Source organism: Centruroides sculpturatus, unplaced genomic scaffold (assembly GCF_000671375.1).
Source record: "Centruroides sculpturatus isolate CEXI.00-Female unplaced genomic scaffold, Cexi_2.0 scaffold1743, whole genome shotgun sequence".
In the NCBI taxonomy this organism is placed as follows: Eukaryota; Metazoa; Arthropoda; class Arachnida; order Scorpiones; family Buthidae; genus Centruroides; species Centruroides sculpturatus.
The window spans coordinates 79,147-101,799 of NW_019385892.1; the positions used below are offsets into that span (position 1 = coordinate 79,147).

Below are 22,653 nucleotides of genomic sequence, written 5' to 3' on the forward strand. Positions count from 1 at the left end.
GATACCTTGTTTACAATTCACTAAAATATAATTGGGGTTCCATAATACCACCTTCTCCTCTATAGCCTAGGGTGGCCATTTCCAAAATTAAAAGGAAGACGTTGCGCGCCAGCCTAAGCGCCAATGGGTTACCGCGCATATCTCGTGCGGAGAGACTGGGGAGTAAGCGGCGGAAAAAATAATAACGAACGGATTTTTCCATTCGATAATAACGAACGGAAAAAAGAACGGTAAGACTGTGCGCGCGAGCGATATCCACGTCTATACGTAATGTCGCGAACTCGCCTATTTGCGCGGCGAGACGCGTTCGTTCCCAGTCGACCCGCGTAAGCTCACCGCGAACAAAATCAAACGAAAACCCTCTCGGACTCGCGCTTGGAACCGCGTTGCGTCCTGCCGTGCGGTACGGTACGGTGCATCCTCCGGAGTACGGCGCAGAAGCGATCCCTTAAGCGGCTTTCCCCTTTCGGTACGTCTTTACGAAATTCCGCCAGCCTTTTAAAGAGCCATTTTCGGCGCAAATTAAAACCCGCGATTATGTAAATTTATGGCGAAACCGTGCAATTTTATTCTTTTCGGCAATTCTTTTGTTATCGCCTTTCTCGGTCGGTAGCGCCAGTGAAAAAATAAAAAATGGAGAAATTACTATATTTTACGAAATTGGAATAGTCGAATTGGTAGAAATTTAGTAGTATTTAAGTAAAATTAAAGTAGGGCTATTCGCTTATTTTTGTATTTTAATTAATTAAATGAGAGTCTATTTAGCCGATTGCGGCAAAATCGTGTAAACTGAGTAGCTTTATAACGCGGAAGGTTTATAGATTAAATTTTGTTACCCATTAAGTATTAAAATTGACGGCAAAACTCGTTCGTATAAAGCCGTGTAAGTTCCTATAAATCGGGAAATTTTTTGTCAATTCTTATCAGTCGAGTACACTGTCCGTCGGTTATATTTACGAGCCGCTCCGAATTCTGACTTCCGAATAAACGTGTTTTTCGCGTAGGAATAGACGAAAACTGATATTGGGTTGCCGCGTGGCTTCGAAATGGCAATTTGGAACGCAATTCTATCGCTATTCGTCTTTAATGCCGACGATAATACGCAAGAACGAATCAAACCACCCAGATAAAATAGCTTTGTTTATAAACACTAGAGGGCGAGTACCCGGCGAAAAATGCCGATAGAAATAAATCGGCATTATTTATTACCGGCTAAAGCGAGTGAACTGCGGAAGCTATGTACAGTACAGTACGGTCAGATTGTTCGTAAGTCCGAAAATTTCTAAGCGCAACGTTTGTAAGGAGAGGGCGCTCCCGTACAATATTTTAGGAGAATGATCTCGCGTACGTAACGACGAAAAATTCAAAAGACAACGGAGGGAGATGGAGAAGTAGCGTGGTTTACACGTTTTCCATTCCTTCGGAAACGAATTGCGATTTTTTAAAATTAAAATATGACATATTTAAAGTTCGGTGGCAATTTATTTCGTCCAATCTTACGATATCTCGATTGTTTGGCGACACGGACGAGAACGAAAACGTCGACGGTTTAAATTTTTGCGTTTCGTCGGCCAACAAAATGGCGCCGGTTTAATAAAACTCGTGGCATTATTTACAAATTAAAAACAAGTTGTCTTTTACACTTTCAAACGTTTGGTTTTAATTCTTTTTTCTATACATTCGCTTGGGAAGACACGATTCTCGGATCGAACGTAATTTTACAAAATTGTTTATTTTATATTTTAGGAAAACGGGCGGAAGACGTCCCGTAGTTTTTCGACAAAATCTATTCTCTCCGATGGGAAGTTAATTTTTTCAAAATAGACGCGAAGAGTGAATTGTTAATTTACATCTTAAACGGTTTCGAGACCGACGTCCAATATAAAAATAAAGTTATAATCGGAACGTATCGGCTATTCTATTTATCGAACAGACAAATTTATACAAATAAATTTACGATAATTACAGACTAAACTGTTTACGAAATTATGCATTTACACGCGTTTCCAGTTTTTATTCCGCAACCAACGAACTATCTCATCTAACTGAAGATCCTCGCTCGATATTCTCTTCTCCGTCTTCTTAATCAGTCTTTCCAGAAATATTCTTTCGTCCTTCGGCATGTCTTGTTTTTTGAAAGTTTCGTACACTTGGTTCATCTGACGAAAAACGAATGGTAATTAAAGTCTACGCCTCTAACGGCGCGCCATTTCTTTCGCCTCCCCCGAAAGCGCGCTTTTGCCACCATTTAACCGACCGAGCGGCGCGGTTCGGTCATCCGCTCTCTTTTTATCCCGCGAATTTCGACAAAAATGCGGGAAATGACGCCGGCCGCATTTAGAAAGGTACAAAAATTTGCCTTTTCGGTCCGACTGTAACGTTCCGCATTCGTTTTCTTCAATTTTTAGCAATTCGTAGGTACTGTTTACAAAACAAAGCAAATTCTATTTTCGCAGCGAAAAAGCACTAATCATAAATTTATAGGAAAGTTTGTAGGTCGTAGTACGGTTAATACGTATTAACCGTGCCGGAAGTGGTCGAATGGCGTTTAGCGCGCAAATACGGCCGGGTGGTGCGAGTTTAACGGAGACCGTCGTTTGGACGTCCGAAAGCTGCCGTTTTCGCGCCGCGAATTTAATTCCGCCGAAAGTCGTTTTACGGCGTCGTATTTCGTCGATTCGACACGGTTTTCTACCAGCGTCCGGGCGAAACCGAGCGTGGTGCCTCTAGCGAACGGTTAAGACCGACTAACGCGCGCTAAGAAAAAATTAGGAAAGAAGCCGTATTTTGTTGTATTCGAATCGAAATTTAAGCTATAACAATCCACATTTAAACATAAAAGGTTTTACCTCCATCATATACGAACGAACAACATGTTTGTTACTATATTCGCATTTTTTACTTAAATCATTTTAATATAATTTGAAAGAAAAGACGATAAAAATCGTTGCGAATAATTGTATATTCATTTAAGAAAAGTTGATTAAATGATGGGATAAAACGAGCCAGTTTTTAAGAAAAGTAAAAGTCATTTTACAAAAACGCAGAATACAGAAATAAATGTTCTCGTAAAGGAGATTTTGTAGAAAAAGAAAGCGACGTTATAAGTAGAACTCGGACAACGGTGACGATACATTAAAGGCCCGTCTTATTTCCCAACACGAATTACAATTCGGCATTAGAGAAATATCAATTTAGCCCCGAAAATGGTAAGTAATTTTCAATTAAACTTAGACCTATTATTTTTTATTACGAATATATAATTGCTTTATTAAATACAGTTTCTTGTAAGAATAGCGCCCGTATCAACGACGGAACTGTTTGGTAGCCGATTATCCGCCTTTTTTCACCAAGGATTAGTTTTTTATTTAATTTTACAGAGTCCAATTCTAACTTATAAGTTCGTTTGTTCGGACTCTACGTAGAGTCCCTCTCGAAACGGGATAACTCCTAATTACGTTAATAAATTATTCCATTTCATTTTTTATTACGAATATATTGGCTTTAAATTAACGTATTTATTAATATTTACGAATTGGAGTATAGTACTTAAAAGAAACAACGATTTTTAATGCTTATTCTACGGAATTCGAACACCGGAAAGAAAAGTTTATCTATAGATGTTTTAAGTAGACGGTCGGGTAAAGAAACGTTATAATTGTCACGGAGCTTACGAATATGGAAAGTGTGGGTAAAATAGGAGTGCCGCAAAAGGGATACGGAGGAATTTTAAAACTCCGAAACGACATTTATTGTACGAAGCTGTGTTTTGTACGATATAAAAAGATGTTTTCAAATAAGCATTTGTTAGTCGTTAGAATTTAAAATGAATATTATTTTACTCGCCGTGTACGCCAGCCTTCGATTTCTTTCGGCCAAGTATACCGCGACTTCTTACCTACGTCATTATTGTCACGCGGCCAAAACGGTTGGAAAGCGCCGCTATATAATAATTTTTCCTTTCTCTTTTTGTACTTTATACTATTTTATATCGCGTGTTTTATTTTTTTGTCCTCGGCCCGGCTAATCGAAACAATGTTAAAGTTTCTTCGATTTAATGCTTTGTTAAAACTTGCATTTGCCTGGATTTTAACTTTTTTCTTTGGTTGTCAAAAAAAACAAATTGCCGATTACCGTATGGGCCTAGATTATTGTATGACATCCATTACTATTGCTTATTGTTTTGTCTTTGTTTTATAATTAATATATTTAATAGATTTGTATTTCTTTGATAATAATGTAATATTTTCGGTATTAATTTAAATAGTTTATATTATTAGTTATTACAAATTTCAAATTAACTTATATTTATTACGATACAGTAAATAATTTATTTTTGTCTGTTAAAATAACTTAAATAGGCCTAATAAGAATTTCCAGAAAAATGATGTTCTATCAATAAATGAAATTAGGATAAACTCGTATCGAAAGTTATTTTTTACGAAAAATACATTTTCGTATTAAAACGTTTAAATTGTAACACCCGGAAACTATGTTAAAGTTTTATAGACGACTATTTGACATACTTTTAAATTTATCTTATACGATAATTTAGCAACTCGATTCTACATTTATATCATTTTGGAAGAAGTTTTAAAATAAACAAATCCGTCGTATATTTGGCGTATATTCCAGTAATTGTACGCGTAAGTGTGTTTAATTATGAATTTGATTGAAGTATAAAAAAGACGATGTTTATACACTTCGATAAACGAAGCGTACCGGAATAAAGTAGATTGTTTCCATCTCATTTCTTTCAAATTATACTTAAATGGTTTAGACCCTGTACACACTAGGCGTTTTTCAACGAGCGTTAGCTCGGCGTTCGACGAGCGTTAGTTCGGCGTTTAGCACTGGCTCAGTTTGGAAATGGACGAGAAAGTAATTGATTGTGTGTGCTCCTCCATCGTCGCTATAAGGCAGCACATATATCTCAAAGCGCCCATAAAGTGCCCGCAAAACGCGCGTTTTAACAAAAATCTATAAACGCGCGTTTAACGCGCGCTTGGCGTTTGAGTGTATACGGCTACATAGAACTCTTGGTTCTTTAAAACGCGCGTTGAAAAACGCCTAGTGTGTACAGGGCCTTAAATAAAAGGTGCGAAAATAGTAATAGGCTATATATTGTTCGTTCGTATACGATGGAGGTATAATTTTTTATGTTTAAATGTGGATTGTCATAGCTTAAATTTCGATTCGAATAAAACAAAACACGGCTTCTTTCCTAATTTTTTGTTAGCGCGTGTTATTCGGTCTTACCGATTACGAGTTCGCTAGAGTTTCGGTCGGCCGACGTGTTCCCGCCGCTGGATTTCTCAGCTCGATTTAAAAGGCCAACTTTATTTTTTATTCGAAAAGAAAAAGAACAAAGTTCTGCCGACTTTTCCCAAATACCGGGATTTTCTATACCGAATCGTAGCGGCGAGCTTCTTACAAATGGCTCGAGAAAATAAAAAAGACGTTTCTTACCTTTGCCAATTCGTCGGAATTTGATATCTTTTGCGTTAAGATTTCCATAGAGGCTTTAAATCTGTCGGAACTGTTAACGTTTAAAATTTTCAATTAATTTAAAGTAAATTAGAAAAACGTGTGGAGCGAAGTTTCTAGGCGAGAAAGAGTACGCACTTTTCTAGCATTCTGCTTCTTTCGGTTGTTATAACGTCGAAAACGACTTCCCACTTGCTTTGGTCCAGAATGCTATCGATTACGAACGGCAGATACTTGGGCTTCTTGAACAGAGCGGCGTTCAACACGCTGAAAATAGAATTGTCCCACTCAAACGTTGGCATTTTTTACGCCCGTCGATAAACGGCGCTGGAAGTTACCTACCGATGGAGGTTGTATTGGTTGTTTACGCATCCCAGAGCGTAAATCACGTCGTCCGAGGGAAATTTTCCTCTTAGGCTTTTAAAGTAGTTTTCCACCTCTTCCCACCTGAAACTCTCGTTTCTGATCGCCGTGCACAGGAACAATTTCACTAAGGGACGGTCGTTCCTGAAATTAACACGAGTCGGATATAAAGCCGTTCTTCGAGAAAATTCGTGGGTCCGGAATTCTTTGCCTTTTCTTTTTTCTAGGAATCCGGAGGTCAATCCGCTCCTCTTCCTCCCTTTCCCACCGATATCGGAAATTCGGCCTAAAATGTCGTAGAAAAATTCTTTTCGCCCCGGAAAGATTTTTAAAAAAAATTACGGTCTGTCTCGGAATAATAGTACTGTACATCTTAGTGAAGATGCAAATATTTATGGTCATATTTTCTAAGTTATTTTTATCTTAGCGGCGACAAGTATTGACACGCCATTATTATAATCCGTTAAGATTGAATTATAAACTCCGTATCGCATCCGTATGGCCGTATTGTATTCCGAAAGAAAAGTTTGGATGGGGAGAATCTGCGGACTACGCACGGGCCGAGTCGTCTTTCGATCGGAAGTCGAAGGCCGGAAGTAGCCAAGACCCGGACGGATCGGGAACTCGACGGAAACGGACAAGAATACGTGGCTATCGGAAATTACTACGGTATTAATAAAAAGCGAGAAGACGGGCAGTGTCGACGGCAAGTGCGTCTCATCGATAAAAATAGACCTTTGAAAAATATAAGATTTAAAGTAAGAGTTATTTTGGTCGTAAAGAATAGAAATAAACAATAAATGAATAAATAATTAGAGTGTAGATGGTAGATCTGGCAACAACAAACGGACACACTTTCTCCCGTTTGCATCAAGAGTGCGCGTGCCTAAGGCGATCTGTCCGGTACACCGTGTCTTACGATATTTCGTAGCTACTGCTGTACGTACCGTACCAGCGGATACGGATACGGATACGGTTACGGTACGGACATTACAACCCTTTTAAGATATAAATAAAGTTAACCTTACTTCTACGATTAACAAAAGTCGAATACTTTATTGGGGAATTTGTTTAAAAATAGGGCTTAGTGTATTTTAAAAAATTAGAAATAAACTTGTAGAAAACTTACGTTTAAGAAAAATAAAGTTTGCACTTTCGTTTTCGATTGGCTTCGGAATTTATCATTTACACTGGCGTATACATTTGACGACAAATTGCTTTAGGAAGTGGGCAATTTTCCCGAAGTAATTGATGCTTCTACCACTTCTATCCCTTAGAATTTGTCATCCAGTTTAAACCGATCGGAATAGGGATGTAAGAATTCGGCCGTTATCGGGATCGTCGCGCCCGAATATAATTTTTTTAAAACGCCTTTTACCGGCACGTGCCAAATTTTACAGCAAAGTTTTACCTTTGTTCGATTTTGTTACTTTTTTTATAGTTTCGACCTTTTTGAGGCCGCGGAAAATACGCGAAATCGTGATACGAACGTGCGCGGAGTACCGTACGTACGCAATATTTCATTTATTACTAAGGTAATTTCGGTTTCGTATAATTAAATAACAGAAAATCGCTTCTTACCTATGAATGTCCTTCCCACGCTTAATCCATTCTTCATACTTTTCTATGGCTAAATTTACGCAAGAAGATTCGTTAACGGAACAAATTCCGCTCAAAATCTCTTTCTTCAAAGTTCTGTAAGTTTATAAATATTTAATAATTTCTTCCGATAATTAGTGAGAGGAAATAAAAACTTTACTTACAATTTGGTTTCGGACTCCATTTTTTCGCCAGATTTCTCTCTTTTAAATTTTCTTTCGTATAATTTTTTAGTAATTTTTCCAATAAACTCCTTTAAATAATAGAATTTCATTATAATTAGGAGTTTTTCCTGGCCGCGGACCATCAATTCTAACATTTATGTCTACCTTATACGCTATTATAAGCTTTAAATACCGTTTAGAAACAGTTTAGTAGAAGCGCTTTTAGTTCGTTGCTACCGGTGAAAAAGTGCAAGGATTTATCACAGAAAAAAATTTAAAATTTCTTAACTCGTACGCGATTTTTACATAAATCTTTTATCGACGTTCGTCTAAGAGAAAAATTCAAAAGTAAATCAAGAAGCTCGGAAACGAGAATAAAAGAGTAAATCCACGTTTCCTCCGCGTGGAAGATTACGCGACGTAAACTTCTTAAAATTCGTGGATGTAATAGAGAATGAAACTCGCCTTCCAGTCGTCTCCCGCTCTTCTTCTGACCATTTTAGCAATTTCCGAAAGGTTGGACAATGCTAAAAACTCGACCACGTTGTCGTCCTCTTCCTGTTCCAAGTAAGTCATTATGTTGAGGAAGTTCTCGTAGGAAGACAAATTCTTTCTGAAACACTTTTGCCGTTAAGTAGACGTAATTTGACGTAATAAAATAAAGACGACGGTTTATATTTACCTGGCAAAATACAGCGAGTCGAACAATAATTGATAGCGATTTACTGCGGGAATCTCCTAGAAATTTTCATCAATATTTTAATATTTAAAAAAAATTATTAAAACAATAAAATACGATCGATTAAAATGACATTTTATTTCCAATTTTAAAATGTTAACTTCACAAAGTTTTAATTATTTTCGAGAAAAGTGAAAAACGAGATAAAAGAAATAACGGTCTAAACTTTTAAAAGACCCGTTTTAAGCCGCTTATTTAGACGAAAAAATATATAAATATATTAATAATTTCTATAATTATTTTTATATTAAAATCGATGCTAATTCTTTCTATAAATATCTATTTTCCATTTAAACATTTTATTAAAAAAGTGCTCGGCTTGTTCCGACTTCGGTGGTGTTTCGCACATTCGAACAACAATTATAACAAGAAAAGGATGATCCTGTTTATTCTTACTTTCATCACGCGACAATCGGGAAAGTTGGAACGGGCCGAGATATAAAAAATACGAGGAACGTTCTCCTTTCCTCAATGGGGTGGAAAATTTTAAATTAAAATCGAATAGTTTTTAAACTTTTATTAATTTTATCAATTTTCCCGAAGATGGCAATTTTTCAACCATAATTTAAACGCGTCGGAAGAAGTCGAAGGCAAAAATAATTATTTTATTAAAAGTGACTGCCTTTTGACATTTTCTGGATTGGAGGTGGCCTTCGTCGCGGACACGAGGAGACTGTTATTCGGAAAAGATTCAGAAATCCGTCTAGAATTATTTTCCTGCCATACACTTTAAAGCGCCGTCGAATTGCATTCATTTATATCGAAAAGTGCGAAAATATATTGCGACAAAATACATTTTTGCATTTAATGGATTTTTCTAATTGAGTAAATTGAAAGCAGAATTGTGAAGACGTGTCTTGGCATTATTTAGAAAAAACTAAAAATAAAGGAAAGTATAAGAAGTATAAAATAATTGGAAAATGGTGTAAACAAAACTATAATTTGTACTGGATTGCCACTCGTTCTCGTCTTTAATTGTTAGGAGTAAGAATAAGACGGCTAGTCACGCGGGAACACACAATATATCACAACGATCACACGAAGCTTGGCTGTATTTTCCCGAGCAATTTTATACTTACTCCTAACAACACTACAATTATTTATTTATCATTTTATTTCGAGTCTTTAACCCCCAAAAAGATGTCGAAAAGCGCTTAATAATTTATAGGCCGGGCAAATTTTTCTCTTTGGAAATTCGTTAGGAACGTTTATGGGAATTTTCTGACACCGACCTCAAAGTCGTCGACGAGTTGACTAGCCAACAAGTCCCAATTTTCTTTATCGTAGTTGACGTGATAGAAAGCCGTCTGTTCGGGATTAAGCAGCAACCAGTTGTGCTTGTCGGCCGAAGTGTTGACAGTTCCTGAAAAATAAAAAGCCAATCTCTTACGCCAAGGGAGAAATACTCCATTGGCGAATTTTTTAAAAAATTAAGAGTTCTAAGTGGATGGAATAGCGAGTTTAAGGCTATAAAAAGGCTAACCATTTAAATGTAGCAAATAACCTTACCGTTGGAAGACAGGAGCCAAGTATCGATCTTTTCTTTGTGACTTCTTTTTTTCTGGTCTATGTAAGTTATGGGAATCTTCCACAAGCTTCGGGGTGTAAACACAAAAGCCAATTAAATTTATAATCGAGCGAAATTCCGACATTGGAACGGAAGAAGGGACATACGTGGACGAATCGTTCCGGCACGAAACTTGCGTCAAGCGAAAAGTAGTGGACGAATCTTGTCGAGAGACGGTTATCAACGGATGTCCCGGATTAATCATCCAGTTCTTTAGAAGCGTCTTCAAGTCGAAGGCGTAATGCTTGGACTGAGCCTGTAAATATAATTCCTATTTCTTTAATATCGGCCGTGTGGAAACGGAATTCCAACCTCAAAAATAGCGTAGGTCCGGAGTATTATTTTATATAAAGAATGGGTTTTATTGTAAAGAATTGCCATTAAAACTCACCTTGGTCATATAGTCCCAAAATTCGTCCTGGTCCACGCTTTTGAACGCTTTATCCTTTAGAAAATTCTAAAACATAAAGTTACTCTTGGTTTATTCGGTTTGTTAAAACTCTTGTCGTCATTAAGAAAGAGCGCGGCAAAATGACTACCTTCCCATTAACCACGTTTGGGGTATTCGTCGATAATTTATTTTCAACGGATTATTTTCTTAGATAAAGGACGAGAAAGAAAGCGACGTTACTTACGGACAAACCATCCCAGAAGTGTTTATCTCCCATAATGTAGTTGAGCATCCTTAAAATTCTCCATCCCTAAAAAATTTGAGAGAAATTATAAAAATATTACAAAATTTTACCACCTTCGCGATAATTTATTTACTAAATAATAACGAATTTTCACGTTTGACGTAAGAAAAGTCAAATACGAATTTGCTTATTCATCAAATAGTTTATTTTGATGTAATTATTGTCATAAAGGAGTCGATTGTCTCATTTACGTGTCGTAACTACAAATAAGAGAGATTTAATCTTCGGTGATAAAAAGTTCCAGTCGAGGAAAAAACTTGTAAAGTGTATAGGAACGAGAAAGGGTGGGTCGAAAACGTAGGCTGCAAATAATTAAAGTATAAGGAAAGAAACAAAGAAAGAAAAATAGAAACCTATTCGTCGAGACGAGCAACATTTTCTCTCGGACAAGATTGTTTTTCGTATTCCTTTCTGGTTTTTAAACTCTTTCCGTCGATATATTCGATGGCGGTTATCGATAATATCGGAAGTTGCCGAAATGCCGAAAATTCCAGAGTTACCATTAGCCAACTTTTCCGAAACCGCGAACAATAATCTCACTAAATTCCTCACATAAAACAAAACTTGTATATTAATTTAACTATAAACAGCTTTCTAACGTAATACGGCTTACTCCGGGTTACGGCTGGTTTCTACTTTTCTTTTCTGGAAAATTAGAAATTAACAAAACTTTTAAAATTCCGCGAAACGTTTCTTTCTAAATAAGTGGACACGCATTATTTAAAGAGCGGCGATGGTAAATAGTACGGCGAAATTTTATTCGGATTAAGTTTGAAACGATCGAGTCTAGCCAAACAATTATAAATAAATCGGGAGGATTTATGTGCCACCGAAATAAACGTAGAGAAAAGACGGTCGCGGTTATTTACGATAGAGACGTCGCGCGTATAACGAACGAATTTCCTTCCTACCGGTGCTTACGTGTTTCGTAACGACTTTTATTAAATCCGAAAATGTGTGGCAATTCCATCCAAAGGAAAGCCATAAAAAGAGGCACCCCCCGAAAATAAACTTTTGCCGCTTTTTATTACCGTACCGACGCGCAAGCCAAGAAAAAACAAGGGAATCGACTAGAGCGTTATTCGTAACAAACCGAGAAAGGGACCATTTCGAACCGTAATTCTTCGTTCGGCCTTAGAAAATTCTCCGCCACGTGGCGGATCCGGTCTTCCCGGAAGTCGAAGGTAAGGTTTATAATTTGTATCCGAAGGCCGTACGATTAGCCGTCGACGGAACAATGGTAGTTATTCGATCCCGCTACTCCGATTACGCGGTTCTCACGTCTATCGCTAACCATTGCCGATTTTTTTTACACTGGAAAAGTTGACACCAGTTTTTTACGCGAAACAAAAGTATCTCTTCCCAACAAACGTCAGGTGTTTCGAAACGTATTCGGCCGAGCTCGACTCGTTCGATAGCGCTCTTATCTTAGAATGGCGTTATAACAATTTGGCAAAAAGAATGTGTCGGAGACAAATACATTTTAAATGTATTCTTTTCGCCAAATTGTTATAACGCCATTCTAAAATGGTATTTAAAATTCTCGTTTTCGTAAGAACTCGATAAACACCAATGCCTTTCCATTTATTTTCTAATTTATTCGAGAATTTATATTACGCGTATCTTATTATGTAAGATATATATATAAGATGATAGGCGTAATACAGTCTTCATCGAGCGTTTGTCTATAAAAGTGGAATTTGAAAATGCTCGGCGGCGAAAACGGAACAGTTCGAAAGAAAAAAACGTAATAGACTTATTTTGAAAGAACGAAAATCTAAATGTATAAAATTACTTGTCCCGACTGACTTAGTCTCTGATTCATCATCGCCCAGAGCAAACCGCTAAACCTAAACGGGTGAAATTTACGTTACGAAAACGCGCACTAAGAAGGGATTTTTCGAAATTCCTAGGCGGAGGGGAGAGGGAGAGCATTAAGGCTTAACCGGAAGAACGACTTTTGAAATTGATTTCATACTTTCCCTCGAAACGGTTAAAAATTCGAAAGAGAGTGAAATTGGAAAATTTTCGGGAAACGGTCGTCGGTTCGCTTTTACAAGAACGGGTAGAGAAAGGTGGAAACCACGTTACCTTCAATGAAACGGCGAAACTGTCGAGTTGTTGCGAAATTTTCCAAGGTTTCGTCACGTTGTCGGACACGACGTGCTCCACTTTCGAACAGTCTTCTTCTACGTATTCGTTCAATCTCATGGTCGATTTGTCCATCTGAAAAAAAAGATCCGTCACCGGTCGACCGAGTTTTGCGCTACGGAGTAGAGATTTTACGCGGTCTTCCGTTAGACCGAGTAAAACTGGACAACCTTATTATTTTCTTCGGTTAAAACGATAATACGATTCGATACGTTCGGTTTAATATTTAAATATTATCTATAATTTGGGGAAGCGTAAAATAAACGTAGTTCGACGTTTACTCCGACAGTTTTACCACGATAAACGATAGAAAAGAAATTTTCTTTTCTGTAAAATAAGTGTTTCGCCCTTCGTACGGAAGGTAATAAATATAAACGAGATTACAGCGTTCTTCGGATAGGCCTATTAAGATTACAAAAAATTAATTTTTGTATATTAAAAGTTCGTTTAATTGGATATATTTAACGGAAGAGATAAATAAGAAATCGGAAGACAAAAAAGGACGTTTTCGATTTTTAATTAATACGTCGACGGAGTAATTTTCCTAATTGTCGCCTACATTTTTCCAGAAAAACTTTTTCGTTAGTTATTTGGTCACCCTTAACGCCCATTGACGAGAAAACTCGTCAAGGTTACATAGCGTTACGAAAAATTCGGTAGTTAAGGCCACTTTTGACAAAATTAATTTTTTCAATTTTTGGAATGTTTTTAGGTCCACAAATTTTTTGAAAATTTTTTGTCCGCGCGAAAAAATTTTATCGCGATTTTAATTAGCCTTTGATAAGGCTCGATTAAGGCTTAACTGTTTTTTAATGGGACTTTTTTTTATCAAATTTATTTCATGGTTCCTAAGTTGTAGCGCACGGATTTTCCTTCGGTAAAGTTATTTAAAGCTACTTTCTGATGTCAAAAACCACCTCCTATAGTTTTTGAATTTTTTTAATTAATAGATTTTATTATATACACGTTTAATTAAGTCGGGGGGGTCGGAAATCGCAATTAAAATCTTAATTTTTTAAAAATATTTAAAAATATAGGCGTGGCTCATATTCACCCTAGTTTAAACCCTTGTCCTCCCGAGAGGTCTATGAGAATGCCCCGGGAAATCCGACTCCAGCTGTGTTCAAGGTCATCCAACTGCGTAAACAATGACTCATCGGTGTCAAATTTGGCAGAAAGGCCAGACAAAGGAACTTAAACTTCCAAGCTTTTTCTTCAAAATTAACGCATTTCTTTCGTTTTTTTCAGTTTTAAGTATTTTCTATGTGTTTTTTTATGCTTAATTACATCATAATTAGTGACAGGTGGGCGTTAAGGGGTTAAATATTTAGAATTTACTCAAAAAGTTTCTATAACCGAATTAATCTCTAGGTATTTCTGCCGTAATTATATCCGACCAATGGCGGACTCGGCCGAATTTAATTAGTCCGTAACCTAAATTTTTTAATCAATTTATTATTCGCAGTCTTCGTAATTAGCGTCTCCTCTCTCTTAAGCGCTCCAACCATCCGTCGTAGTATTTGCGGTCGGCGCCAGAAATTGGTGAACAAATTGGACAATTTCTCGCCTTTCCCGCGCGGCCGACGATGTTTCGGTACGTAACATGCGCTGGGAGGCGCGCGACCCGCGCTTAACCGGGACTAAAGCTTATCCGAGTCCGACGGTGCCCGTCGGGACGCATCGCCGTTGCCTTATAAGGTAGCTCGGCCATTATTATTATCCTCCTTATAGCGTTCGAATTCGGGACGGTGGATTTAAAATTGCCACTCGGTGACCCGACCGATTACAATAAAACAAATAATACTCTAAATTATTATTATTAAATTATTAATATTAACTACTTTTCGCTATACGATAAGCTCTGGCTGTTAAGGAAAAAGTTAACAATTTACGATAATAATTCAACTTTTGCGGGCCCGGGGCTAAAGCCCTATTAGTCCTTGGCGGATCCGCCCCCGGGCCCGGGTCTCCGGTAATTTCGATAAAACCGACGAAACTATTTATATTTTTACATCTACGGAAACGTATCGAACGGCTTTTTGTATGGTAATCCCGGAGTAGTCGCGCCAAAGACTTCGGGGGCCGACGGCGCGCCTTTCTTCCCGCCGCACTCGATAGACCTAATATTTTCCATCGCGCCGGGATGGAGAAGGGCCCCGCATTCCGTTTTAAGGAGGAGCGTAGTTTAATTAAAAGTTTCTTACCCAATTCCAGTCGTCGTAAGATTCGTCGATTTCGTACGTTTCTAAGTAGGTGGCGAGGGACTCGCTCAGCCAGGCGTCGTTCCACCATTTCGGAGTGACCACGTTGCCGAACAGCTGGGAAAAAGGAAGAAGACTGGTTTGATCGGGGTCGCCGTTACTTCTAACCGACAATAAAAGCGTACCTGATGAGCCAGAGCGCGCGTTATTCGAGACACGGCCATTTGTTTTCTGTCCAAACTGTCGTCCTTGTCCAAAATCAAAGCGTCTTCGTCCGCGGTGATCAGCCCCCATCCTACGGTAGCTTTCTTCCGTTCGTCTTCCCGGTCGGGTTCGTCGTCGTCGTCGTCGTCGTTGGGAATGGCCAAAATATCTAAAAATTACCGCGGCCTAAGTCGGTCTTTCGCCCATTAAAAGAAAAAACCAATCAAATCGTTTATTTCGTACCTATTTTGTTTTCCGGCCGAGGAAATTGTAATCTCTTCAAAATGTCGTCGTACAGTTTAATCGCCTCTTCCAAACCGTCTTTAATTTTACTAGCCGTACTTTTCGACTTGGCCCATATCGATACGTCTGTCTAAATAGTATAATATAAACGGCGATTACGCGTCGAAATTCGTTACGGAATATTTTATTTTCTACGCGATTATTATTTCGTGGCGACCCGAAATCTCGCCGTCGAATACGTTGGAAAATGCCGAGGTAAGGCGAAAATAAGACGTTTTTCAAAAATTCCGTTTAAACAAGTAAACTGTTTTCGGGTGCCGATTGGAAGGGAGAAAAGGCGACGGCACTTTGGTAATTTAAACGCGACTTTCGTTAAGAAGTCTATTTAATGCGGTGAAAAATTAGCTGGGAATACGGCAGATTTTCCGCCTTATACTAAGATATTAAGCGTAAAAGACCAAATTGTACTAATCCGAATAACAAAGGGTTGGAGAAATGGACACCGACTTTTCGTTCGGTAAACGAGTGGCGGTCCGACAATAAAAAAAAATCTATTAGGCGTTTTATCTTACTGGTACGGCGGAGGACGATAAACGAGGGGAGAAACTTTTTTGTTTTCTCGGTCGCCCTTCAAGGTTATCGTATTTATCTACAGCTACTCGTCGTATTAAGTTAATTTAGCCACGGCCAATATTTTTTATCCAGTTTAAAGCTATTAAGTTGGCGTCACCAACGAAGAACGCGCCCTACGTTATTTAGAAACTTTTACATCCTATGGGAAGAACGGTGACGTAACCGGCCCAAACCGAGTTCCAGTTTAACAATATTTAGCCTAAAAAATGTCCACGTAAACGTAAGCGATTATCGACGGTGGTTAAGTTGGAGAAATTCATAAATACGAGCGTTTTTGTACCGACCACAATTACCATAACTATTATTATCGAAAGTTAAATAACGTAGTTAGTTGCGGAGGTTAAAAAACTGCCGAAAGTCGACGCGTACGAGTTAAATTTACTCATATTACGAGATTGGATAATGAGTGGCCGACTCGTCCGATTCTTCCAAAACTTTCCCCGGAGATTAAAAAATAAGGAAAAGCCCGGTAACTGGGTTACCGCATTTTATCGAAAAAGCTTATAATTATAAAATGGCAAAAGTTTAGATTTTGTGGGTAGGGAGGGGTTCGATCGCCGGTACAATCGTCACCCAGTCCGACCCTACACCCACTCCGTTACTTGCCCACTCCGCCACCTTTAACCAGCAAAATTTAATAGCGTCGATCCTCCGGTAAACCAGCCTCCGAGCAAAATTGCAGAAATTTTCGACGAAAAGCGCCACGGCTATTCGGCTGGAGAAAGAGTGAAGAAAACCCCGCACCCGCGCGCATACGCCAGGACTTACGTCCGTACGTACAGAAATCTCCCCGAATTTTTTTTCTTTTTTACATTTCTCGACGTTTCGAGGTGTTCCCAGTCCAAAACTGTAAAAATCTGAGGGGCGATTGTTGATCCCCGGCCATACTTTCCCTCCGTTATACTTAAGAGCCGGGAGAGTAAAAATAAACAAACTTAGAGAACTTTTCCAGCCACCTATTCTCTAACATATACGATACGAGGAGAGGAATAATTACAACGATAAAAGAGGCGCGTTTATTTTAGCCACCTTTTTACCTTTTCCCCGCGTCGGACTGCCGATTTCCGGGGATTTACTTCCGTAAACGGTTGGAAATACGGACGTCCACCCGCCTTCCTCGTACCCGGCGTAGAATTTTCCCCGGGGACCGTCCTCCCGCTCCCACCGAAATTCTGGGAAACGGCCCGAGCGCGATTGGATAAAAGACGTCTAAGCACGCGGTCTTCACCCGTCGACGGATTAACCGCCGCATCCACCGCGCTTAATCTGGGGGCTAAACCCGGAAGAAAGGGGTCGGGAGCGAAAAAACCGTACGGACGGAATGTAGGCGCCGGTATTTCGACGCTGCCCAGGACGACGAAAGAATATTTCCCTCCGTCGACGCTCGGGCGAACCGAGAAAGACCAAAGTTCTTAAAATACAAACGTAAACAAAGGAATAAGAGACGCCGACCGACGAGTATAACTCTGCCGCGTAAGTTACGCGTCTAACGTAACTGGGCGTAAGGTGGTATTCGACTAAGGGAAGAACGGAGCAAAGTCGGGAGAGGCCGGCGAGTCGGACGGTATTTAATCCCAATTTACGTCAAATCTTTTATACGACTTTTGGATTGCGGGAGTTTTCTTAAGATTCCGTCGGCCCGAGGTAAAAACCATAGCCTATTTGAATTTGCGTTTTAGACGACAGAAAGGCGGGAAACGACGTTTCCACCTCCGGATAACCGCATTTCGTCCTATTAGAAAGGGCATTTTCGACCGCCGTACATTTTAATTACCACGTTCGAAAAGTCGGAAAGACTTCGCCCGTCGATCGCCCGTGGCGGGCGGCCACTCTTCCGCCGTTTCTGCCCTTCGACTCCGGACCGACGGCGGCTCTCCTCTGTCGCATTCCGGCTTCCGTCCATCTCCGGTACCATTTACGGGGGACGAACACCGCTTCTTCCCAATTAGGGCCGTTAAAAAGTGTCCGGAGAGGAGAGACGGAGACGAAAAACCAGGCGCCGCGCTCGGGAGAGATAAAAATGCCGGAAACGTTTCCTCCGTCGCCGTAGAAAAAGTGGATTACGGCGGATATTTTCCGATAAACGGGGGAAACGACGGCGGGGAAGGCCGAGAGAAGCGATAATACGGCGGACGCCACCCGGGTGGGGGAGCCGGAGGGCGCGACATTCGCTTCCGTAAGACGGTAAATTCCATCTATCGAAATGTATTTGCGAATTTAATTAATTTTTCTGGCGAAAACCAAAAAAAGCGGCGAAGGGGTACTCGGCCCGATAATTTTACCATTTCGTCCAGACGGGTCGAGCTCTTTGTCGGGCCGAAACGTTCGAAGGCCAATGTAAAGAGGAGGACGGAGTGCCGAACTTCCTCCGGGAGGTATTTCCTCCCGGTTCGTATAATTTGAGGAGAATGGGTGGCCGTCCCTCGCCCGTTTCTCGGACGGAACCTTCGATAAACGTCCCGAAAGCCACGAGTTATTCTGCAAAAAAATCGACTCCGCCTTCTGGTAACCGCGGCCGAACGTTCGGCTCCGGCTACTCTCTCGGTTAGTCCGATTACCGTTTAACCCTAGGTCAAAGCCCGAGGATTACGCGATAAGAAACAATCCGATTTTATAACTCCTTGCACTGGTGACGTAATCCCGTGGCTTCTCCCCCCTTACTCCGGTTCGAAGGTAGCCCCGGGCCGGTAATCCATCCCCTTTCAAGTTTCGGGTTTCCCCTTCCGGTGGCGGGGGCGACGGAAGTACGTTTTTCCCTCGGCAGAAGAAGGCGGGAGATTCCCGGGCCCGCCCTTTAAACGCCGTGGAAAAGTAGACGATTACGGCCCGCGGCCCGCAAATACTTGGTTCCGCCCGGCCGATTTTAAATATAAAATCGATTGCCGCCTTTCCTTAACGCCCGACCGGACATTCCTTAACGTTAAGTCCGGTAAATTTTATACCCTGGAATTAAGAAAGACGTTTCCGACGTCCCGTCCGAAGATTAAAAAATAGGCAAACGGAAGATGCGTGGGGAGATGTCGACGGAGGGAAGAGACTTTTCCACTAATTACTTTTACCAAGAGCAAAAACATTGCAAATCCGAAAAGGGAAAACGGACGTTTGGCCCAAAGTGACGCCGACGGAGATTCGGAACTAAACTCCGGCGGCGGGAAGGGTGGGAAGTACCGTTTAAAGCGTTTACTCTCGATTCTTTCGTTTTCCCCGTTTGTCGTCCCTAATTTTTGGAGGCGCCGCTTATTCCGGTCGACCCGCGGAAAAGGACGAAACCGCCGCCGTTCGCGCCTGTTAAAACTGAAAGAAAGAAAACAGTTAATTGGCCCCTTCTCCCGTCAAATAATCCGCCCGGTCTTTCCGCGTTTCTACGCCGGTAGGTCCGAACCGAATTAAAATAGAAAAAAAGGGAGAATTTACCTTTTCGACGGCGGTGCCGGAAAACTCGCCCACGAAGAAGGCCACCAGATACGTAGATATTTTGACCGTCGAGTGGTACACGTCGGCTTCCACTCGGTCGTCCCTGCCGTAAACGGAATCGTTACATTCTTTCCGGGCGGTTATTAATTAACGCGGTCATACCGACCTGGTCTCGGTGCGTTTCTTGCGCATGTTGGACAGAGAGTTGTATCTTTTGGGCCTGAGGACGGTGACGTCGAAGCTGGCTTTCAGGGCGGGTTCGTCGAAACACGGAAACGCTCTTCTGGCGTAAGTGGGTTCGAAATTGGTTGCCGCCAAACTGCGTTACGTAAAACGTCAATGGCGTTAGTAGTTATACTTTAAAATTTCTATAATTTGTTAAGGAGCGCCGACGGAAACTTTTTCGTTAAATTCCCCGGTGGCGAAGACAGCCGGGAATACTCCCCCTTTTCCTAACGTTCTATTTCGACGCGGCCATTGTAAAAGAACCGAGTTCGTACGCGCCCCGTTGATTAATTTACCAACGTCTTCTTTCGTTCTCCTTCTAAACCTTTGGCTGGGAACAAACACCGAAATTCGATTATATAAACGATATATAAACTGGTAAATTCCCGCTTAAAAAATATTCTACTTTCGTAATCCCCGTTAAAAGAATTAAATTCGCTTCGTCCCAGCCATTGGCGGAGCGCGACGCGCGTTAAAATAGTGCCGCGACACGTCGCGTTACCTCTGGATATTTTGGCAGTTTACTCTTTACGCCCGGCCCGGTAGGAAATTACAAAGGTTACTCACAGTTTGCTCTCTCCGTCGGAGGTGTAGTTTTTCCAATAGAAACCTTTGGAGTCGTTTCGGAGGTGGCCCGAAAAGACCATCTCGATCTGGTACCTGTGGTCCTTTTTCAATTGTTGTTTGGTGTTAATGATGAAAAATTCGTTGTCCACGTCGAACTTGGTGTTTTTGATCGAAACTCGAGAGTCGGACTCGGTGATTTTCGTATCCGAAATATCCAAATCTTTGGCGTGGAGGATGACTCTGGTGGTGGACGAGGCGCAGACGACGTTGATGGTGACGTTTCCGACGAAGGTGAAGTTGTCGTCCGTCAGCCGGGGATGGATGTGGAGAACGTAATATTCGGGAACCAGATCGGAGGGGAGACGGAAGTGCAGCGGCTCCTCCTCGGACAAGAGAGGAACCACCACGAAGTACAGGATTAAGACGATGGCGATTATCAGCAGCGAGAGGATCAAAAGCAGACACAGGATCTTCCGTCGCTTTCGAGAACGTTTGGCGCGACGTTTTTCGTACTCCGCTTCCTCCATCGTTATCCTCCGAGTATCGCCCGAGAGCGAAAAACTCGGCCGGCCGACCTCTCATTGGTTCGTTTCGCTCACGTGACCCCGGGCGCTTTTACCATCGTCGGCGCGACCTTTTGTTTTCTCCCTTCCGCCGCATCCGGTTTTTTTTTAAAACAATTATTCTAATTAGTCGACCGACGACCGGACTCGGGCGTGGATAAACCGAAAAATTACAAGGAACGAACCCAACGAGCGGCTTATAAATTAATTGTATAATTGTCGGATCTTCCGGCGACTTTTCCTCCGCCGTCACCGCCATGGACGGAAGGTCGGGAACGACTTTTTACGGCCATCGAATGTAATTTTTGCAAGTTTTAAAGAGACGGAAACGTTGTTTGGAGAGGGACGGGTGAATCAATAAACGGGAAAAGCATTGTTCGACCGTTACGTTATCGGGTTTAGTGACGCGGCGAAATTATTCGAGCGCAAACAGGAAGCGCCTTTTTAACCGCGGGGTGGAAGCCAAAACCTTATTTACGGCCGCCCGGGGTAGATCCGAAGGAAACGTAATGGTAAATATGGATAAAATTGGCAAATTTTTCGTCTTTCCTTCCGATAATCGCCACCAAAGTGGCGTTTAGTTCCCGAAACAAAAGAGGAAGGAAACGGACGAGGCGAGTAAAATAGAAGTTTCCTTCCGAACTGAAAATGGAAATATCGAAAGATCCAATATACCGATGGGACGAGGCGCGAGATAATAGTTAAAGCGCCAAGGACGCGGCTACGGCTACATCGAATAATTTAACCGTTTAACGGGGCGACGTCCAATATCCTGTCGGGTTAAGACACCGCTTAAGACGTTTCTTAACGTCTTTTCCCGCTCGGAATTCCGAAAAACGCCGATTTGGCTGGGGATCGACGGACCAAAATAGACAATTATTTATAGATTAAAGACAGTGGAACACCGGCTGGGTTTGGTCGACGCAAAAATTATCGTTACTTCCCGGGTCGGCGATTAAACCGAGTTTCGAACCGTTCTCCGTCCGCCCGGTACGAAATACAATTAGGAGGTTACGAAGGAGACGAGAAGGAAGAGACCGGTGGCGCCTTTATTTTCCAAGGAGCGGGCGACGATCTCCAGGGATTATCGAGGAAATCGCTACAAGTTATTAACTTTCGACGTCGTCGGTGTCGGAAGCGGGAGGAAAAAGTGAGTAATTCGGAGGAAGCGAACGATTAGGGAAGGTTCTTCCTACCGGGTGGAGAAACACCCGCCGTCGGACACCGTAAAGTCCGAACGGAGAATCGCGTGGGTAGTTTAGGAACGGCGCCGATCTTCGACCGCAATTTCTTATCGTCTTAAGATTACTCGGTCCGTATGGTAAAATGGGCGCTTCGGCCGGAGGGAAAGAGAAATCTATTTGCGAGTTAAGAAACGCTTGGCGGTCGTCGATCCTTCCCTTCCTCGGATCGCTCAATTAAAGCGATAGTCTACGAAACGCCAATAAGGGATTTTTCGCCTAGACACATTCCATTTATGGTAAAAAGGCGCTTCCGGTCGAAATTGCCGGCGCGACGCTCGTTGGTCGGACTTTCCGTTATCGAGCGTTCTGGGAAGGCGGGTGGATACGAACCGAAATTCCCTCGCCCTTTCCAACGGTTTTATTTTATTCATTTATCTATTAAAATAGTTTTAAGATGGCGCTTAAGTCGGTGGGAAATTTTATTCCGTCCGACGTAAAACGTGACGCTACCAAAAATTAAATATAAAATCCTTTTTTAGTTTAGGTTGGGTCCGTTTGTTCTTTGGAAAATTTCAATTAAATCCCGAGTCCGTCGACAGAAAAGCAAAAATGTCCATCCGGAGTTAACGACAATTGTTTGAAAAGTGGCTTTTG

At 41.1% G+C, this 22,653-nt stretch overlaps 1 protein-coding gene across 1 annotated transcript; it reads right to left on the bottom strand.

The window, feature by feature from the left end:
* Positions 1-1,635: 1,635 nt before the first annotated feature.
* LOC111612436 (aminopeptidase N-like) lies at positions 1,636-20,985 on the bottom strand. The gene is made up of 20 exons (XM_023353649.1): positions 20,253-20,985; positions 19,627-19,779; positions 19,461-19,563; positions 15,414-15,543; positions 15,152-15,339; positions 14,970-15,083; positions 12,706-12,840; positions 10,555-10,620; positions 10,311-10,376; positions 10,027-10,175; positions 9,862-9,947; positions 9,585-9,715; positions 8,296-8,351; positions 8,079-8,226; positions 7,614-7,702; positions 7,432-7,545; positions 5,830-5,994; positions 5,626-5,754; positions 5,470-5,539; positions 1,636-2,159 (listed from the first exon to the last, which is right to left on the bottom strand). Exons 1-20 carry the CDS (start codon positions 20,777-20,779, stop codon positions 1,995-1,997), a joined length of 2,784 nt encoding a protein of 927 aa, XP_023209417.1. The 5' UTR covers positions 20,780-20,985; the 3' UTR covers positions 1,636-1,994.
* Positions 20,986-22,653: the final 1,668 nt, after the last annotated feature.

Excerpts from the sequence above, each read along its gene's own strand:
- LOC111612436 (XM_023353649.1), bottom strand. The coding sequence starts at position 20,779 with ATGGAGGAAGCGGAGTACGAAAAACGTCGCGCCAAACGTTCTCGAAAG. Across the intron at positions 10,176-10,310 it reads TTTGGGACTATATGACCAAG|GCTCAGTCCAAGCATTACGC; the intron begins GTGAGTTTTAAT and ends TTATATTTACAG. Across the intron at positions 8,227-8,295 it reads GACTCGCTGTATTTTGCCAG|AAAGAATTTGTCTTCCTACG; the intron begins GTAAATATAAAC and ends AAAGTGTTTCAG.